Source organism: Rasamsonia emersonii (assembly GCF_000968595.1).
Source record: "Rasamsonia emersonii CBS 393.64 chromosome Unknown ctg1118621760467, whole genome shotgun sequence".
In the NCBI taxonomy this organism is placed as follows: domain Eukaryota; kingdom Fungi; phylum Ascomycota; class Eurotiomycetes; order Eurotiales; family Trichocomaceae; genus Rasamsonia; species Rasamsonia emersonii.
In genome coordinates, this window is record NW_013562982.1 from 1 (window position 1) to 19,952 (window position 19,952).

At 50.1% G+C, this 19,952-nt stretch overlaps 6 protein-coding genes across 6 annotated transcripts; 3 read left to right on the forward strand and 3 right to left on the reverse strand.

The window, feature by feature from the left end:
• Nucleotides 1-1,474: 1,474 nt before the first annotated feature.
• On the reverse strand, nt 1,475-3,243 carry T310_6861 (Phosphoglycerate mutase; the record flags this gene model as incomplete). The annotated part of the gene is made up of 4 exons (XM_013470329.1): nt 1,475-1,878; nt 2,188-2,381; nt 2,496-2,892; nt 3,195-3,243. The coding sequence occupies 4 exons, from the start codon at nt 3,241-3,243 to the stop codon at nt 1,475-1,477; spliced, it is 1,044 nt and encodes a 347-aa protein (XP_013325783.1).
• Nucleotides 3,244-3,658: 415 nt separating this feature from the next.
• Nucleotides 3,659-5,396, reverse strand: T310_6862 (Unspecific monooxygenase; the record flags this gene model as incomplete). Its single annotated transcript, XM_013470330.1, has 3 exons — nt 3,659-3,795; nt 3,897-5,011; nt 5,068-5,396. The coding sequence occupies 3 exons, from the start codon at nt 5,394-5,396 to the stop codon at nt 3,659-3,661; spliced, it is 1,581 nt and encodes a 526-aa protein (XP_013325784.1).
• Nucleotides 5,397-6,050: 654 nt separating this feature from the next.
• On the forward strand, nt 6,051-7,976 carry T310_6863 (F-box domain protein; the record flags this gene model as incomplete). Its single annotated transcript, XM_013470331.1, has 2 exons — nt 6,051-7,126; nt 7,166-7,976. 2 exons carry the CDS (start codon nt 6,051-6,053, stop codon nt 7,974-7,976), a joined length of 1,887 nt encoding a protein of 628 aa, XP_013325785.1.
• Nucleotides 7,977-8,622: 646 nt separating this feature from the next.
• T310_6864 (uncharacterized protein) lies at nt 8,623-10,101 on the forward strand (the record flags this gene model as incomplete). The annotated part of the gene is made up of 4 exons (XM_013470332.1): nt 8,623-8,945; nt 9,017-9,244; nt 9,477-9,643; nt 9,887-10,101. The coding sequence occupies 4 exons, from the start codon at nt 8,623-8,625 to the stop codon at nt 10,099-10,101; spliced, it is 933 nt and encodes a 310-aa protein (XP_013325786.1).
• A 962-nt stretch (nt 10,102-11,063) lies between these two features.
• Nucleotides 11,064-12,688, reverse strand: T310_6865 (uncharacterized protein; the record flags this gene model as incomplete). Its single annotated transcript, XM_013470333.1, has 2 exons — nt 11,064-12,536; nt 12,599-12,688. 2 exons carry the CDS (start codon nt 12,686-12,688, stop codon nt 11,064-11,066), a joined length of 1,563 nt encoding a protein of 520 aa, XP_013325787.1.
• A 711-nt stretch (nt 12,689-13,399) lies between these two features.
• On the forward strand, nt 13,400-18,247 carry T310_6866 (Exocyst complex component Sec3; the record flags this gene model as incomplete). Its single annotated transcript, XM_013470334.1, has 4 exons — nt 13,400-13,598; nt 13,809-16,078; nt 16,134-17,254; nt 17,317-18,247. The coding sequence occupies 4 exons, from the start codon at nt 13,400-13,402 to the stop codon at nt 18,245-18,247; spliced, it is 4,521 nt and encodes a 1,506-aa protein (XP_013325788.1).
• Between the last annotated feature and the right edge of the window lie 1,705 nt (nt 18,248-19,952).

The window sequence follows — 19,952 nt, forward strand, 5'->3', positions numbered from 1 at the left end:
GAAACCACGATCTCCGTATGGCAAACGAGAAAGAGAAGCAGAAACGAGGGCGATCAAGGCGCCAGATGTCTCCTAATCAAGGCCTTTCTGTACAGGAAGCGAGAGATCTCATACACCAGAGAAACGAGCAAGGAGATGAGATACAGGAGATAGCTATGGGTTCTGCATCTCTACCTTCCAACGCGCCAAGACGTGCTCCACCAACATGTTCTAATTGCCATATTCAGGGACATATTAGAACTGGTTGTCCTACACGTCTAAATATATAGAACTCAATGAAATACACGTGTTTTGGTTGTTGTGTATAGCTTCAAGTTTTCGACCGCGGTCAGAATTCGATGTTGGTGTCCGGTTCGGTCGGGTGTCCGGTTCGGTTGGGAATTACGTTAGTTAATAGTAGTTATTCTAAAAATCTTGCGTCTTTCTATAAAAGGTAAGTTGTATTTCTTGCAATTTCATTTGAAGTTGTAATTTCAATACCCGCCCCTGATACAAAAGAAAAACACCGAAGTTGACCCTTGAATAGATACAGATATCTACTGTGTCGCTGCTGGACTTGCCACTCCACTCACTCTCACTGTCGTTTCTTGCGGGCTGACCTGTCATGGACCCTCCAAACCGACAGCATAGTATATGACCAGGTCGAAATAGACAGCACATTTATTCCCTTCGCATATATGTATTATTCCAGTGCAATTATAGTAATATTACTCCTATTCTTACTGTATTATAATCAATCTCACTTCATTACGTCAATAACACAATAAAAAAATAAGAGATTTTTCATAAATCAATGAATTCGATTTGAAGTAAAATTGAAGAAGATACCGGAGGTAGGTTAGGTAGGTATACAGTTCCTCTTTGGGTATAGCCCCAGACACTACTCAGGAGTATCCTGTCTGCGTGCTGCCCAACCTACCCAAGTAGATATAATGGAAAGCTCAAGAAACAAATAAATAAACAGTTTAAAATGGTAAAATTTTCGTGGTGATTAAATAGAAGCAGTACGGAGTATGCCTTCTTGAAGAACAAGTCTGTCACGTGCAACCGCGCTAGGCCCCTTTGAGCGGTGACAAGGTTCCTGACGGTTTCTCCGGTCTTGGCACACCTCCGGCGAAAGCTTTGGTCTGTCCTGGAGAATTAATTTCAAGAGAATAAAGACAGCGGTGCGCATCGTACGACTATTAGACCGTCGCTCCGCTTGAGGGTGTGTCTTTTTTCTTCTCAATATCTACTTGAAGAAGAACGTGACTATCTGTTTATACCCTCAACATGGTGAAAAAGGGTGCCCCGACTCGTCTCAAGCCCGTCCGTCTCCAGACGATCGAACACCTGCGGGTGCGTCGACCGAACCTGAACCAGCAGAACCCGTGCACCACGGTGATGTCGTCTCTGCTGAGTACGTCTTACGCTCGCTCGCTTCCTAGAATTGGCTCAATGGCACCATAGAGTCCTCTGTTTTGGAAGCCACTGGCTAATAATGATTCCCGTCGCAGACTGCTGGGCTTCCTCCGGACACGGCTCCGAAGCCTGCCAGGGATTGGAGCATCAATTGAAGGCGTGCATGGATGCACCGGTGCGTATTATACTCCAATTTCACGGAAGGGGATTGATTCGCGCTAACTGCGTCTTTCGCTGTATACAGAAAGACAAGACGATCAAGAAGAACACTATCAACTACCACCTCATGAGAATGTTTGAAAGGGTCGCCGGGCCAAGGAAGAGAGAGGGCCGTCTGGGCTAGTCGACCCACGAAGCAAGCACTCGATCCGCAAGTTGGTCCTTTGATATTTGATATCGTTTTCGCATATACGGAGTTTGGGATGGCGGAAATTGGCTTTCTGACCTTTTTAGATATGATATGAGGAATTGTTGTTTCTACATATGTATAAGTATTGGTGCTGTACTATAAGTCAGTTATGATTTCTAACTGTTGTTTAACATGGTCGTTTTCCCAGTATATATGTTATCCCTTTGTCTATCTACATCCATAACTCTATGTCATTGAGCAATTCATGCTATATCATTCATGACTCGCTAGGAAACGCCATCCCAGCCAACAGCGCTGGCTCTTTAATATTATGGTGCTCATAACTGTATCGAAAAAAAAAGTCAGCAGGACCAAAACACGGGAATCAGGATATGTAGATGTATGTAGATGGATGTACCTGAGAATCCCAATCGCACCTGGCTCCAGCATCAACGACAACGGAAAATCCAACGGATGCCCCAACCACCGCTTCACAAACGCCCGGAGAATGTGGCCGTGCGCGACGAGCACGACATCCGCCGGTCCCGGTTCACCGTGCATGTGCCCGGCCTGGATGGCGCGGATTTCGTTGATCAGGTCGTCCAGCCGGGCTGCGACCTGCGAGGGGAATCTAGACAAGACGCAATCAATCAGCAGGAAATAAACCTCAAATGCAGTACCCCTAGGAATTGTCCTGCTCGGATAGATGGATAGATGGACGGATGAATGGATGGATGCTACTCACTCTCCCCCTTCCCCCTCACATCCATCCCGCCAGATATCCCACGGCCTGTCCACGTCGAGGCCATGCGTCTTTCTCAATGCTCGAATCTCACTCGTCTTGAGGCCTTCGTATGATCCATATCCCCATTCGGCCAGTCTGTCTGTCGTGGAGATCTTGGCTGTGTCCAACAAAATACCTTCTTCCGCAGTATTGCTACCGCCAGAGAAGAGTAGTTTGAAGGTCATCTGCGCTCTCTTCCGTGGACTGACATACACGCGCGCCACGCGCGCCGGGTCGATCAGCTTGCCCGGTCCGACAAGCACTTTGGCAGTGTTCTGCACCTGGGCGGTGCCATGCGGGGTGAGTTCGAGCTCTGTGATGCCGGTGTATCGGCCGGTTTGGGACCATTCGGTTTCGCCTGTTCGCCCTCCTTGGTTAGTTTACTGTTTGTATGTATGCATGTACAGTACATATGTGTCTAGGTATCCAGAGTTGTATAGTGTGGTGAAGGCTTTTTTTTGCCCCATTGCTGTTCCTTCTACTACTCTCTCTCTCTCTCTTCTTTTTCTTTTCATTCGTGAGAACTTTCTTGTTAGAAGTTGGAAACAGGAAAGTGAACTGCTTTCAATCATGACAGTAAAGAAGAAGGGAGCCTGGAAGAGAGCGGCATGTATGTACTGTACTGTACAAGAAGGAGAGGATAAGAAAGTATTACTATACCATGCCGGGCGATATACACGCGGGGAGCACCCGCATCCTTGTCAGGCATATTGATTAGTCGGTGTTATTAATTAATCACAATCTGTTCAAATTGAATTGAACTGAATGCTCCTCTGGGAGGGAGATATGTCGGGACAATGGGGGAGATCTGGCTATCTTTAAAAGATAGACACGCGATCGGAGAATCAATCATTCTTCGCTGAGGAAGGTTTGAAAATAATTAATACTCCGTATGTTATCGCTATATCCACGTCCGTATCTATATTAAATTTTGGAGACGTGTGACTGGCCCACTTCCCTTTCCGGTCCCGGTCAAGCAAAGTAACGGGATTTCCTAGCTAAGTTATATCCAAGATATCCCCCCACGTGGTGAATACGGCATACCAAAAAAGGACGAACTTAGCAATTATGTTTTCTTTTGCGTTGAGAATGGCGCTTATATATATATCCAGACCTGACAGTCGTCACACATGCTCAAACTTTAGGATCAACTTGTTGCTCGTAGGCTTGACCGTGTAAGCGTCAATGGCCTCTATGCCCTCATCGTCGACGATACTTGACGAATAGTTGCTGTAGATGGCCGCAGTTGCCAGCTTCATTTCTGCAAAGAGTCAGCCCTGTCTACAGCAATTTGATTACCGGTTTATCAGATCCAGGTAGACACTGTCAGGTGCATGATATGTTACACATGTCTGCACTCACCCTGCAAAGCGAGATTGCTCCCCACGCACATCCGCCCGCCGCTTCCAAACGCCCAGAACCATCGTCTCATCTCCTCCATCTCCGGCGAGTTGTATTCCCTCAGCCACCGACGGGGCTGCCACGATTCAGGGTCAGGAAACACGTCCGGATTGCGGTGTAGTGAGTAAGCTTGCGCATTGACCCTGATGTTCGGAGGTATGTTCTCGTATCCAGCCAGCGTTGTCGAAGGATATGGTGTCTTGCGAGGCTGAATCCCCGGGATCGGGGCGTGAAGTCGCAGGGTTTCCATCACGATGGCCTGCAAAAGAGGCAAGGAGTCGATCTTCTTGGGCTCGGGAAGTTCACCCGATGACTCGGGTGTGGGGGGATACACGATGGGAGGGGATAGTGTTTTCAGTTCTTTGCGGAGTTCTTCCTGGAGATCAGGGTGCCTGGAAAGCTCCCAGAACAGATAAGTGAGACCGACAGCACTGGTCTCGTGGCCGGCTGTGAGTTGATCGAACATCTCGCAGGCGATGTCCAACCGCTGCTGCTTCATGGTCTCAGCGTTTCGCTCTGGATCATCCTTCTCTGCTTGCAGCTGCTTCATCATGGATCGTTTCAGCTGCTTGTACACGGTCGGCTCTAAATGCGGCTCCGTCTCGTTGAGAGATTTCTCGGCCTTGTCGCAAAGGTCCAGGTTCCACTCATCCATCACCCTCCCTGCTTCCTCACACCACTTTGGAATGACGGGAATCCCAAGACGCCTGCTCAGAGTGACAAGACCGGGAACTTCTTGGTAATAAAACTCAAAAGGCTTCCTGCATTGATAGTTGTGCAGCAGAAACCTCCGTGTTGGTAGATCCTGCAGAAAATTGGTCGCATTTTGAAGACCAAAGAGGTAGGCGGAAACAAAATCCATAGTTAATGCCTGATTAAGGTCGTGAATGTCGAGCGGCGACCCGGAAGATGCAGCTTCGTGCAGAATCGGAAGAAAGCGGTCATATGTCATGGTTCGAGATATGACTTTCAAGGCGGGCGAGGACTGCAGATAGGATTTGGAATATATATTCGACAGCATCCTTTTCCTGGCAGAATGCTCCTTGCTTCCGGTCATCGTGAACATGCTGACTGTTCTATTTTAAATCAATATCAGCCAAACTGAAGCATGTATTTACGTCTGTCCACTCACCCGTATGACCCGAAAACCCTCGGATACCAGTCATGCTTCTCGAAGCCACCCCCATACACCGTCTTGATACCACCGTCGACACAGTTAATCGAAATCTCAGACGGCCCGAGTCTCACGATTGGACCCAGCCTTTCATGGGCGGCATGGATAGTTCGGTTGTTCTGGCCTCTGAACCGTTTCCAGATGATCCAGAGTGGTGATATGGGCGCGGTTGGATGCGCATTCGGAATCTTCGACAGGGGAGAGAAGAAGACAGGATACAGGACATATTTGTAGAGAAGAGCACACAACAGTACAATTCCTGCGAGGGTCGCGTGAGATAGAGCCATTGTTCCAGGCAGATCAATCAAGCTAGCTGAACGGGTGCAATGCGTGCAACATGCCAGGTCCTTCAGAAGTAGAGGAAAGTCGAGAGTAATGAGTTAGTCTGAACGGATATATATTCCTCTGAACGAAGACGTGTTCGTAGTGCTTGATCCAGTGTCCTCACTCTGGTGGCACCAGTAGTAACCTGCCATGCCCTCTCTCTCCACAATCGCACTGTCCTGTGGGATTGGAAAGATGCAGAGTTGTTGCACTTGAATAAGAAACTGAGAGGCTCTCGTGCTCCCTAGATACGCGACGTGGGTCGATCTTCTGTTCCCCGTAAGGCGAGGCGGTGTCGATAAAGAATGAGACGGAGATAGATGGTTGGCGGGTCGCCGATAACCGATAACGCGCCATGACGTGCGTCCAGATAAATAATCATCGGCGGCGACTTGGCCCGCATCAACACAGCCTGCGCATTCAACCTCCCCAGCAAGGTCCACCTTCATGATGATCCAACACTAGGCTGCATCTTGATTGAGGTTCTTCAGGATGATCAGTCTGGAGGTCGCGTGCGTCATAGAAGAGATCCGACCGCCCACACAGCCGTGATGAAATCCATCGGCTGAACTCGATTTTGGCGGACGGATATTTTTTCCTGTTGACACTGTCGAGAGATGCTCTCCAAACTACCATCCGAAATCATCTACCATATTGCGACCTTTCTGCCGACTGCTGGTGCACTGGCCCATCTGGCGCAGACGTGTAAGCGGCTCTATCACATCATCACCGCGGAAAATGGACGCATCTTCCGCGCCTTCGTTCAGAGCCAGTTCCCTGCCATAGAAACCCCTCCGTTCTGGAAAGACGCGGCGCGGGCGCTCACTTCGCGATCTCGAGCACTGGATCGACATGCCATCATCGGTCGCTTTGTCGTTCCGCCGGCGGATGCGAAAACTGTGGGAATTCCCCAGGCGACCAGGCATGACAGCCCAACTCTGGGTTACCGCCCTGCAATAGACTGCTATGAGGTCTGGACGGGGAACCGCTGGGCGGACAGAAGGGAGGTTCTGGTCTGGGGTGCTGCTGCTGAGCTGCTCATGCGGATCAGGAAGTCTGGCGATCGCATCGAGGAGCAATGGTTGCGGTTCAACGACCTTGATCACATCAGCAGCCACGACGATATCCGCGGCGTGTATTTGCTGAGACCAGATCATCCAAGCAAGGAGGCTGATAAAGAGCATCTCATTTACGGTCGAGCACGTGGCGATCTCGTCCATGTCGCCATCTCGCCCGACGACGCTGTTTACGAACACAAGCAAACCTTCGTCACCAACCGGACGGAAATCGACAGGATCGACTTTAGCACGGGTCCAGGGTCGATGCTCGCTGTCCATTCCTACAATGGCCCTATTTCGCTCTTCCACACCACGACTGGAGCTGCAGAGGTCCACCCATTTGCTGTTTTGACGCCAGACCCAGAAACCAGAGCCCCGCTCAACCTCCCCAAGTTCCTGTCCTCTGATCGAATTGCCGTTGGCACAGGCCGTCTGTCGCAGTCAATTGTGATCTTCGATGTGACCAATGACAAGGTTTTGAGACACCGTGAGCTCACCTTTGACGAGCCCCCTCGCCACGGGCTAGACTGGATGACCCGGAAGGCGATGAGAGTGAGCGCGATTGCGCCTTTCAATCCTGCCGGTGGCTCTCCAGGAGATGTATTTCTCGCTGGATGGGGTGATCGCAGGGTCAGGTATGTTCTTTTCTGTAAGAGACCAAAGGAATTATGTAGTAACGTGAAGTCCTACAGGCTCCACGACCTTCGCTCACCGAAATCATACGAACGAGAATTTATGGACACGATAGACAACAATCCAATTTACTGCATTCAGCCTTTTGGCCACGATCGCTTCCTCGTGGGAGCAGGAGCCGACGCAATTGTCAAAATCTTTGACCTCCGCATGCAAAACACCTACAGCTACATGGATACGAATCTGTCTACTTCTTCATCGAGCCAAAACAATAATGTAGGCTCGACATCGCCTGAGACAAAGGCTCAAGAGAATGGAATGAGGGCTACTACTCCAAGAACAGCTGCTGTTCCTGGCCGAGACTTCTCGTTCTTTATTTCTCACCACCCACCGACTACCTCTGGTAGACGCACCCACCACGCCTACCGCGGTCCTATCTACGCCATGTCCTCACCCTCCCCGTCCTCGTCAACGATCTATACCGGCATCGTCGACGGCATCGTGCGCCTGGATTTCGCTTCTACGGACGACCTGACCGGCAGCAACAGCGAGTGGTACCGCGAAAACCTGGCCCTCGGTCTTGACACCATGAATAACAACAGCAGTAGCAACAACAACAACAACAGCAACAACAACAACGGATCCGCAGGACACTACCGCGGAGAGAAGATCCTAGAGCTATCGGGGTACGAGCGCCCCAGTCCAGAAAACATGAGCGCCAGCGCGAAGCTTCGGACGCAAAAGCCCTTCTGGGATGTGACGGAGAAAGACGTGCTGACAGAACAAGAGACTGGCTGGGATCGGCGCTGGAGGAGGTTGGATGAAGGGGGATTCTGGAGGAGACGGTTGTGACGGTAGCAAAACACACACACAAGAAAAAAAGAGCCTCTGCATATAGACCTATAGACCGGGCGTTTGGTTGGTTGGCATGGTGTTGGTTTTGTATACGATAAAAACAAAAGCAAAAATGCTGAATGCACATAGGTAGGCGACTGACTAATCAGACAACATCTTGTAGACTTGCCCAAAGCAAAACACAAACCAAAATTTTGCCATGTCTTTTCTTTGCCTGGGTATGCATATTAGTTATGATCCTACTTGTGCTAATTTTTCCCACGTCATAATCCTACAATTTATTGAGAATGAGTGTAGGGGACTCCCGACTCATAGATTGTATACGTACATAGATATGTGTATATAATCTATCAACTTCAGTGATCCTAAGGCGACTATGATAGGTAATGCCCATGGTCAATACCTTCAGTCCCTTAGGACGGCTTTCAGAAGCTACATAGCTTTACCTATTTGAGAGTTCCTCTCTTGGATTCTAGGTAACACTTTCCGTACTTAGCCATATCACCACGCTTATTGGTCATCTTTCAGCAGATATACTGACCTGGTATCTCATCTGGAGCTTCTTCGCAGATTGATATCATTCACTGCGTCTTTGGCCTTCACTTGAACCAGTTGCTAAGGTCCCACTCAGCGAAGGAGCGAGATGTCAAGAGATATCTTTGCCGATTTCCGGGCAAAAATACAACGTGTCATCGACTACTCAGACCGGGACGTCGTCCTAACCGCCTTGACAGACTTGTCAGAAGGAAGAGACGCATCCGTCGCTGGGGCCATCATTGATGCACTGCTTGGCCTTGGTCAGCAACAACCTGGCAGTCCCTTGAACTTGAACAGTGATTATCAAGATGCGATGGAAAAGCTTCTAAGATGGGGAATGCAGAACTTTATTGTTGATCCATCGACGAATGCGATGCAGTTATGGTCTGTGATGAGCCTACTGGACGGCCCAAGAGGTTATAACCAGAGGTATCTATGATGACTACCTTATGCAACCGGAAGCAATGTAGGACTTGTTGACAAACTCCTTCCCATGCTAGGTTGTTTGCGAGAGGAACGTTCCTTTCGAGTGGCATTCGTGTAGAGCTTGGAGAAGGTGGATTGCTCATCCTGTCGCCCCCGCCTCCGGGCATCATCATTACGGCAATAGATCAACAACCTGTTCAGCCTTTTGATATAAATCTCCCATATGTCGTTGACTATCTTCATCGGGAGATTGAAGCTCGTGTTGTTATTGCTACCTTTTGCAGGTTTGGCTGGGAAAACTTGTGGGTTCGATGCATTTGCCTCTACGTTGATGCAGAGGCTACGGAATATCTAGCAGAGTCTGCTTCTACTCAATCGATACCTACTATCATCATGAGAGGGACGCTGAGAGATGCAACTGGACGCATCAATGCTATTGCTCCCCTCTTGGAACCTCCCAACTTGGACAAGGTGGCAATTGGTGTCGGAAAGCTACACTAAGGAGAAATCATCCTGTACGTGCTGTGGAAACAGTGGACCATTTGTTCACGGCCAGTCCATATCCCTTATGAACGAGGAGTCCAAAGGTTCATTTGCTGTTTTCTTGTCACCTGAAGATGAGGAGAACGAGTCTTATGCTCTAACTGCCTACCATGTGTTACCATTTATGTCCACTGGGGAAAGGCGGGTTATAACGCCAGGTGGGCTAGATATTCTGACACGTCTTCTTAAAATTGGTTCCCAGCAGAACAACGAGGCAGAGATTAATTTCTTACTTGACCAATGACGAAAAGGATGTGGTGAAGTGAGCTATGGACACATTGGCACAAATGGAAATAATTGGCGCAGCGATTGAGTCCTGGTTCGCCTGGAACCTGAATGGAAGGGTCCCAATGGATCGTGGCTAGATGACGACGAGATGAAGGACACATACCTTGCAACAGACCCCTCTCCGGCCGATATGTTTACTGGCTCAGAGGGTATCACTTCTGCTGTCGACGCCATGGCTGGTGCGATTTGTTACAAAGACGGGGCAAGCACCGGCTGCACCTCTGGAAGGATTGGAGAGACAGAAGCTATGATGTTTTGGAATGGGATTACTGCCGATGCCATCACAGAGGCGCAAATCCAGGGCGGGAGCACCCGTCAGACCAGGTGAACTGTGCAAAATTGATCATCGTTCACCCAACTGATGGTAAAGGAGATGCCGCTCTTCCTGGCGATGACGGCTGTGGAGTGTTCTGTCCTGCTTTAGAAGAGAATGGCTGGAGTTGGATTGGGCAGCTTGTAAGTAGCTTCAAGACAGGAAGTGGTTCTGTGGCTCTCATGGTTCCGCAGAGTGAGATCCTCCAGTCGATAAAGGAAGTAACCGGCAAATCTTGGAGTCTGTCGGGTTAGATGATTGCAACCAAGGTAGTCATTCTGCTTACAAGCTTTCCTCAAATCTCACATCTGCAACCGGCGGAATAGAGGTGGTGAACTGTCCCTTGTATTTTAAAGTCATGATTGAACAGAAAAAGAACGAAAAAAAAAAAGAAATAAAACTGAAATTCGATAAATTCAATAACAGGGGTGTATATCTCCGCCTTCGCTTTGATTCATTCTCGACAAGAAATAATAAAACGCATCGACTTACAACAGCTTACTTAACAGATTGAGAATTCAGTTGTATTAGCTACAGTACAAAGTATCGTGCTAATAATAGGGGCCAGCAAGATAGACAACGAGTACTATGCAGTATGAGCACAATGGCCTTTAAAGATAAAGAAAAAAAAGGAAAAGTCCCATGATGAATGATGCCATGCCATCATGGTATCCTTGTTTGCAAAAAAAAATTCCATCTAACGCCTCGCTTTTTTTTAAGGGGAAAAGGAAAAAAAGGACAAGAACCGAAAAACACCAGAGGTAAATGAATACCCCGTTTAGTATGTGTACAGTATGATGCAAGAAGATTGAGTCCGCCTGTCTAGTCTAGTTTCTAGCTTCTAGTCTAGTAACCAGTCAGGCTCATAAGACATTTTTTTTAATCGAATCGTATATCGGGGAAGATAGAGCTTTTTTCTTTGTTTTGTCTTTCTTCCGGAACGAAATATTTGGCAAGGCTGTCTCGTCTCATCTCACTCAGTCCTCGAATTTGTAGCTGTGCTTGGACGGGCCAATGTCAATCGGTCCACCACGGTATGAGCCGCGCTTCTTCTTGTTCTTCTCCTTGGTGAATTCCTTGCCGCGGGTGACGGAGAGGTCCTTATGAGCGCGCTCGGCGTACGCGTAGGGGACGTAGGCGTTTGACGGGTGGTTGTGAGGACGGGCACTGGCTTCAGCCAGCGGCGTCTGGCGGGCACCGGTATGCTGCTTCTTCTTCTTCTTGTCTTGAGAAGCAGGAGTACCGTTTGACTGGTTGGATTTGGTCGAAGGGGCCGCCGAATCCGCCTTTTCTTCTTTGCTCTTTGTCTCTGACGAGTCGGAGCCTGCTAGTGTACTGGTGGTGTCGGTAGAGGATTTTCTGTCTGCTTTCTTGTTGTCTTCTTCCTCCGAAGACGAAGACTCCGATGACGAGTCTTCGGATTCTTCGGACTCGTCAGACTCGTCGGAGTCGCTCGATTCGCTCGATTCGCTCGATTCACTTGATTCACTTGATTCGCTCGACTCACTTGACTCGCTCGACTCGCTGTCAGACGGCGGAAGTGGCGTTTTCGCAGCCAACTTCAGGGCCTTGCGGTCTTCTTTTGATTCTTTCGTCTCAGATGCATCTGAATCAGACTCAGATTCGGATTCGGATTCGGATTCAGACTCAGACTCCGACTCGGACTCAGATTCAGACTCGGACTCAGATTCAGATTCAGACTCAGACTCAGATTCAGACTCAGATTCGGATTCGGATTCGGATTCGGATTCGGATTCGGATTCGGATTCGGACTCTTCAGAATCCGACTCATTACCTGAGTCAGTGTCAAAAGAGTCGGAGCTTGAGGACACCGAATCCGAAGAAACTTCTGAATCTTCTGAATCAGAAGATTCGGACGATTCAGAAGATTCGGACGAAGAGGACTCTGACTCACTTGTATCTTCCTTGGCACCTAATTTCGCTTTCTTCGCTGTCGACGCCTCGTCTTCGGGTTCAGACTCGGCCTTCCGCTTCACACCAGTCGGTTTAGGACCCGGAACTTTAGTGTCTTCCCCAGACTCATCATCCGCATCGCTGTCAGAGCTGGTGGAAGAAGCCGACGAGGGCGTAGAGCTCCTGCTCCGCTTTCCTTTGACCTTCTGGGGGGCATCCTCCATCTCAACATCGGAATCGCTCGACTCAGCAGAGCTGCTGTCGCTGTCTTCCTCGCTGCTCGACGTAACAGATCTCTTCGCGGACGCACTACCCGACTTAGACTCCCATGCCTTGTAGATGTCGAGCAAGGACGGGACATTTTCCTCTTTCGCTGCCTTGGTTACCGCAGCCTTTCCACTGTCATCTTTCTGCTCCTTCGCAAACGCCTGGGTGGTGTTGTGGAAGCCAAACTCGGTCAGGAAAGCGGCAACGGAAGCAACGAGCAATTGAGGGGGGGCAGGAGTCGTCGTTTTAGATTTGGTTTCCGGTTTCGCCTGAGAGAGTCACTAGTTAGCTATTCTGTCGCATACAGTTGACATAGCCAAGAGTGCGGTACTTCTTTGTTCCCGGGCTTCTTTGCTTGCTTGTTCTTGTCCGAGGGGCCTTTTCCGGCGGCAGGAGTCTTGGGGTTCTTCTTCTGAGCCATACTGCCACGCGATCAGTGCGATTGTCTCGAGTATCCCACTGAAAAGCTTGCGAGTATGATTTCTCTTCTTGAAGCTCTCGACAGAGAAAAAAAAGTTCCTGGTGGAAAAACAGCTGGCGCTAAGCGACTGCAGGCGGTGAGCAATCCCTATATATGATTGGCCCGCCACAGGGTGCCGTAGACGGACTAGCGCGCTCGCGTCGCCTCACGTGGTCCCTGCGGCCGGCCGCTATCCAGATTGCTGCCGCGGAGGACAGAAGGCCTGCAAGGGTCGAGTCGCCATGGCTCAACGGCTGATGCGAGGGAGGCCAAAACATTGTCGCTGCAGATGATAAGATCTGGGATCCTGCTCTCATGTAGACAGACCCCAATGGCTCCTGAAGCGCATAGTCGCATCCCACGAGAATACCTGCCCGTGGCAAATATAAGCAGGTGCACTGGCCGTGCAGTCCTCCGTAGCTAGTCTAATGTCCCAATCAACGGCCTCCGCCGCTAGCGGCTGCAACTGCACCCAGGCGTTCCATCCCCAAACGGTGGCTACTCGGAACAGAGCCAGCAGTCGATTCCCCTCCAGCAGGCCTGGAAGTCTCTGATAATCTTGTCAGTCCGTATTTTTGTGCGGCCCGAATTATCTGCATCAATTTGCGACACCGGTTCATGTCCAGCGGGGCCTCGAGACCTGGATGAGCCGCACCCCCTACAATCACAATAATGAGCAGCCGCGAGCAGCCTCGAGGGTATCCTCCCAAGGAGCCTCCGGCTTCTAGGTCACGACGGCCGGCTGAAGATGCTCGCAATGATGCGGGGGCGGGTCGTGGGGGTGGTACGATGTCGAGGGCACAAATGTTCCAGGACGAGAAGCGGAGAATTATCCAGAGCTGCTTCTCAAAGAAGGATAGTGATGGTGTCTGTACGTTTCCCTGCCCACTACATAGCCCCTCAGAGTACCTTTTATGGAAGCTTTTGTGAGAGAATCTTCGGATTCAAGGAGACTCCTTGGCCCAAGTCGCAGATCCAGCGGACGATGTTCCCCCTTGGATCGGGGCCTACTAAAGCTCCCTTCGTTCTTGCATTCTGGTATTGGTATGATTTACTAACAAGCTCTCTCCTGTCGATGCAGTAGCCGAGTCTTACATCACGCATATCCGCATCACAGAAGATGCTGCATATCCATCAACCCCTGCTCCGCCGAATTCGCCGCCCGAAAACAAGAAGCCGCGGTTGATCATCGTTGCTCTGAGGAAGTCCGGCCGGGTGCGCATGCACAAAGCTCGTGAAAACAATGATGGATCGTTTTCGATTGGCAAAACTTGGATGTTGGACGACTTGGTCTCTATACAGTCGTACACAGACCTGCCGGCCACCACACAGCTGGAGCAGCAGCAGAAGCAGTGGGCTTCGAATGTGGGCTTTGTGGTCACCATCGGAAAGCCGTACTATTGGCAAGCGGCGAACTACAAAGAGAGGGATTTCTTCATTGCCAGTCTCGTGAAAATCTATAAAAAGTACACGGGCGGCAGGGTCCCGAAACTGATCGGCTTCGATGAACGCCAACGGCAGATGCTTATCGGTGACACCAGCCAGGGGTCGTCCCAGCCTGAGGCCTCTGAGAATCCCCAGGGATCACAGGCCCCGCAGCCCGACCAGCAGAGTTCGCAATATTCGAATCGCGCTCCCAGTCGCGAAGGGAAAAGGGATCTGAGACTGCAACCATCGGAGGAACAGTTCCTAAAAAGCCAACGGAGTCGAGATCAGATACCCAGACCTTCTACTGGTCAATCTCCGGCAAAAATCGGGCCTCAGGTGCCAAATCAGCGGGAAGAGCCCTCTTCCAAATTGAATGGACGCTTGGAGAGCGACAGGATGGCTGGCCCTCCCAAGTCTCAATTGGATTCAAAATCAGACTTTTCTGTTCGCTCACCCGTGGATTCGTCCCCTGAGTCAACTAGAACTAGGCCTAGAGGCGTGGAAGACAGGACAACTGACTCCCGGCAGGGTGGGAGACCCCCGCCGTCGCGTGACGGGAAAGAAACACCTGAATACAAGCCCTTTCAAGGGTTGGACGTCAATAAAGAACCTGTGCCACCTTCTACATCTGGCTCTGTTACTTCAGACCACACGCCTTCTGGAAGCATCGGTCAGAGAACATTTTTGACTGATAGCAGTGACAAGCTGTCCAGACCTTCCAGCAGACAGGATGGTGGGCCACCTTCTAGGGGCAGTGACAGATCCAACCAAACACCACGAAATCTCGACGTCGAAATACCGCCTTCTCTTCGGCCGGGTTCTTCTGGAAGCGTGAGTACGAAGCCCCCTTCAGAATCGACACGGCCGCCCCCAGAAGCACAGCCGACGAAACCTCCTCCAGAGCCGACGGCTGTTCCCTCCAAAACGACAGAGCCGGCGGCTGCTCCCTCCAAGATGACAGAGCCGACGACTGCTCCCTCTAAAACGACAGAGCCGACGGCTGCTCCCTCCAAAACGACCGAGTCGACGGAGGCCCCGCCCCAGAGCACAGTCAGTGCACCGCCCGCTGAACCCTCTGCCGAACCTCCAGCGACCTCGCCGCCTACTAGTCCGCCAGAGAAACCTGAAACGCAACCTCCCGAAGAAAAGGAAGAGGTTCACCGTCCCGGTCTGGGGCCTATGGTTAAGAAAAAGTCTGCAAAAGATGTTGCGGGTGCTTTCCGCAAGGCAGCGAACGCGTATAGCGCTTTCAAACCGCGACCAGGCGGTGCTGGGGAGAGGCTTATGAAACAAAGGAACCAGACCCCGTCTAATGAACCAGACGGCATTACGAGCGTTGTCCCTGCTCCTTCGCTTCGCGCTCTGAATAACGAAGCCAACAAAACACCTGCTAGTCCATCGACAACAAGCCAACCTGCACCTTCCACCACAACGTCTTCTGGGCAAGAGCCTCCCAAAGTCGAGATCACGCGAGCTGGCACCGATGATGCTGCTCAGCCAACCACTGGGGATGAGACGAAAGAGGCTCTCTCCGCAGGCGCAACAGAGACCACAGAAGAGAGGTCCAGATCGAGGTCAAGATCACCTTCCCAGGAACGGCGTCGGAAACGCCGTGAAGATAATACGGTCAAGTATTGCCAGGCTCTGGGCATCGATCCCAGCCTCCTTGAAGGGCGTGGCGCCGAATTTGACGATATTCTCACGGATTTGGGTTGGAACGGTCGGTTGAGTGATGACAAGAAGATCGAAGATCTCGAGGCCGATATCCGGCGACAGATTGGCAGGGTACAAGCTACCAGCTGGCTGGGGAATATTGAGCATCAAGAAGGGAAGATCGACCAGCTGACAAGGCTGATTGACAAAACCATTGAAGAATGCGACGAACTGGATGGTCTTTTGACTCTGTATTCACACGAATTAAGCGTAAGTCCTCCTCAGAAGAACAAATCTTTGTTTGCATCAACTAACGGAATTGAAGACGCTTCACGACGATGTCGCCTATATTGAAGCGCAGTCTCAAGGTCTGCAGGTGCAGACCGCCAACCAGAAGCTGCTTCAAAATGAACTTCAAAATCTTCTCAAGACTCTGTCGATCTCTTCCGAAGACCTGCGGCCGCTCAAAGAAGCTTCTTTAAGCAACCCGGACGGTATCAAAGAAACAGAAACGGTTCTGTCAATGTTGTATAAGGCCATGTTGATGATCGATTCGGACATCCGTCAAAATAAGAAGCGCATGGCTGATGCTGCCGGTGATCACAGCGGTCTTGGCGTTTACGCTGACACAGAAGTGGGCCAAATGCGCGCTATCAGAGAGAAGAAGGAAGAGTACCGTGTCGAAGCTGGTCTCTTCTTGCAACGGCTTAAACAGTTCATGTCTGTTGCTTTCAAAGTGGCTGAGCAGAAGAGAGCTAACGCTGCGGCGAATTCCAACAAAGATCCTCTGAAGCTGGATAGCACCTCTCGGGACCTCGCTCGTCAAGAGCTGTGGATGTACAATGCCCTGATGCTCTTTGCTCGCGAGGTCAGCTCCAAGGAGTGGACCGCAATCATCAGTTTGTATGAACAAGAGGCTAAAGGTCCATACCAAAATGAGTTCCGGGATCACTGCAGTTCCTGGAAGAAGGCTGCGAAAAAGCCAACAGGCGAGGAACATGAACTGCTTTTTACACATCATGAAAAGGAAAAAGATATCGATGGTATTGCGACTGCGGCTCGTAAATTGACTGTGAGGAGAGGCAAGACCGTCCGCGTTACCGGGGGTTTGCGGTTGTCCATTAGCGAAAAACGACAGACTGGGAAGATGGAGCCCTTTGAGGTGTTCGCCGGTGCTCTACAGGAGACGCTCAGGGTGATCTCTGAAGAGCAGAACTTCGCAGTTCAATTTTTCCACCTGAGTTCCCTCTCGAATGCCGAGTTTCCCGATATTGTGGCCGCCAGCAATCCCGAAGACCGAAAGCGTCCAGATTTGAGTGTGAAGCACTCGCACGATCCTGACCGTGACCTGGCTAAGAAAGTCGAACAGATGATGGATGGCATCTATTCCTTCTGGCAAACTGACATGCAAAACCTTGTGGAGTGGGTCATCAAGACCGATCAACTGTAAGTACATCATCATGTCATTGTTCTGGCCTTGGTATTTCGGGACTGATCTTCTTTTGCAGGCAAGGGGTCGGAGTGCTGGCTGCGCTGGAAAGGGCCATCTCCGAGTTTGAAGACACAAACCAAGACTTCATTGTCCATTCCCTGCAGAAACTACATTCTCGCCTGAACGGGCTCTTCAGCCGATTTGTGGACGAACAGATCCGAGGAATTGAGGAGACCAAAGTCAAAGTGAACAAGAGAAAAGGAGTCATTTCGTTCATGAGGATTTTCCCCAATTTCTCGGCCGCCGTCGAGAACATGTTGGCCTACCCATCGCAAGAATTCTCTGAGATCCGGTTAAGTGTCAACGAAGCTTACAACAAGATCAATCGTGCCATGTGGGAGAGTCTGAAGTTTATCGCAAAGGAAGCGCCGGGTCAAGCGCCGGGTGCGACTACTGGGGCCACCGATCCGGAAGATAAGGAGGCGCTCAACTATCACATTCTTCTCATTGAGAACATGAACCACTACATCGAAGAAGTTGATGTCCGTGGGCTTCCTGTTCTGGAGAAATGGCGCGATCGAGCGATCCAAGACTACCACGAACACATGAAGCTGTACATGGATGCCGTGATCCGTCGTCCACTGGGTAAACTGCTCGAGTTCATCGAGTCGACGGAGTCTCTTCTCGCAACCACCAGCAACCCTAGCGACATTGCCGCACGCGCCAGCCACTCGAAGAATGTGGCGAGGAAATTGGTCTCGTCCTATGACTCGAAGGAACTGCGGCGTGGCGCTGACCTGTTGAAGAAACGGGTGGAGAAGCATTTTGGAGATGCGGACGATCCTGGACTGAGTCGGAGTTTGGTGAGCAAGGTGTATAAGGAGTGTGAGGCACGATATGCCGACACGTACGACCGTCTCAAGCGAATCATCGACTCTGTTTACGATGGCCAGATCGAACTGGAGTGGAGCAAGGAGGAGGCTGTAGCCATGTTCCGAAGAGTCTGATTCTCATGGTTTCCAGATGTATATTTGTTTTCTTTCTCCGCCTTTTTCCTATTGCTGCTACGTGGAACAGTTGATGATGGAACCACTTCTGGCACATGATCATGAGGGTTCTTCAAAAGGTCCAGCTGGGCGCATTGGGTTATACTTTGGGTACTTTTTTTTGTTCTCTCCTCTGTCCAAGCGGGATTACTGCTTACCCTTTTTATACCTTTTTTATTATACATGATCAAAATCATGCTGTGCATCTATCAACGTCTCTCTGTGTTAGATGTTCATGAACTGCTACTGTTTCTATTGATTGCAGGATGTGTAGGTAGAGAATGATGAGATATGGACTATCACAGCAGACCTCTCTACGGAGTATACAGGAAAAGATCGATAGGTAATAATGTCGATGGTCGATCGATCTATTGATGCATGACTCGCGATGCATAACCAGCCGTGACAGCGACGCTAATCCGTGTACACAGACCTGAGCAGCCATGCCCTGTAAGGTTCGTTGATCAACTAGGTCCGTCCGTCCCATTTTTATCCACGCCAAGCGGGTCTCGCAGCAGGAGATCTCAAGATCTGACCTCGGAAATGAGTCTGGCGCTGTTAAGTTAACGCTTAATGGTTGATCTCACAGACGAAGCTCATATAGCTGCGCTGGTGGTTCTGATAGCTTGTAGCCGCAACTCGTCACGGGTGACGGCAGGGGATGACGGTCGCATTATTCTTGATATTACTCTGTAATAATACTTTCCTCTAGACATGACGCACGAATATTATAATACAATTCATCTGTAGCAAGAACACGTTCCTTGCCAGTCTTTCAGAGATAATTGTACTCCGTAGTAATTGTCCTACTGGTCAGGGATGAATATAATTGCATTAATTCATTCATGCAGGACTGACTGACTTACCTAATCACATAGACCTTCCGGGTAAACTTGGGTCCCGATCCATTATCCATCATTATTATTGGCCAGTCATTTCCCCAGACGGGAAAGGATCTGCAAACTTGGGTTTTTTGTGCACGAATTGGAATTGTTAAATTTGTTTGGCTCGGACGGAATATTAATCCTCCATTCCTGAGTATGTTAGGGTAGGGATTCCGTCTGCACTATTTTTTTTCTCATCCAACCCGATTATACTCTGGACGGAGTCCTCTGCCGGCCTGGCCTCCACCAGAGTTCCAACTTCCTGTTCTCAGGGGCAGCGGGCGGCCCGTGCTCGTGATCGTGATCGTGCTGGGATTCTTCTGGTATGAGTAGCAGAAAGCGTAAGACTGCTTTTGACGTTTAACAGTAAATAAAAAAATAAGATATATTCTCTCTCTTTTTTTCATGTTAAGATTCTGTCGATGTAGACGAAGATATTAATTAATTGGCTATTGACAGTCCCCTGCTGTGTGCATGTCTCTACGCAGACGTGGCGACACTTGGTTGACAGCTGCGAAATTCGATTGCGGCTAGTAGATGTCTGGAATTAAGCGACGATCTAGATTAATCTGCAGGAAAAATCGTAGTACGACTTCAGGGTTTGGACCGTTCTGGTGGTGTAATCCCCAGAGGATGGCAGGCCCTCTCTGTATGTCTGCTGCTGAACGTCGATCATGATAATTCTGTGGTACATACTCTGTGCCAGCAAGTTAACAGGTCGAGGTCCTTGACTGCAGCCTCCTGACTGCTGTGCAGCTGCAGCATGTGCTCGTCCAACCTTC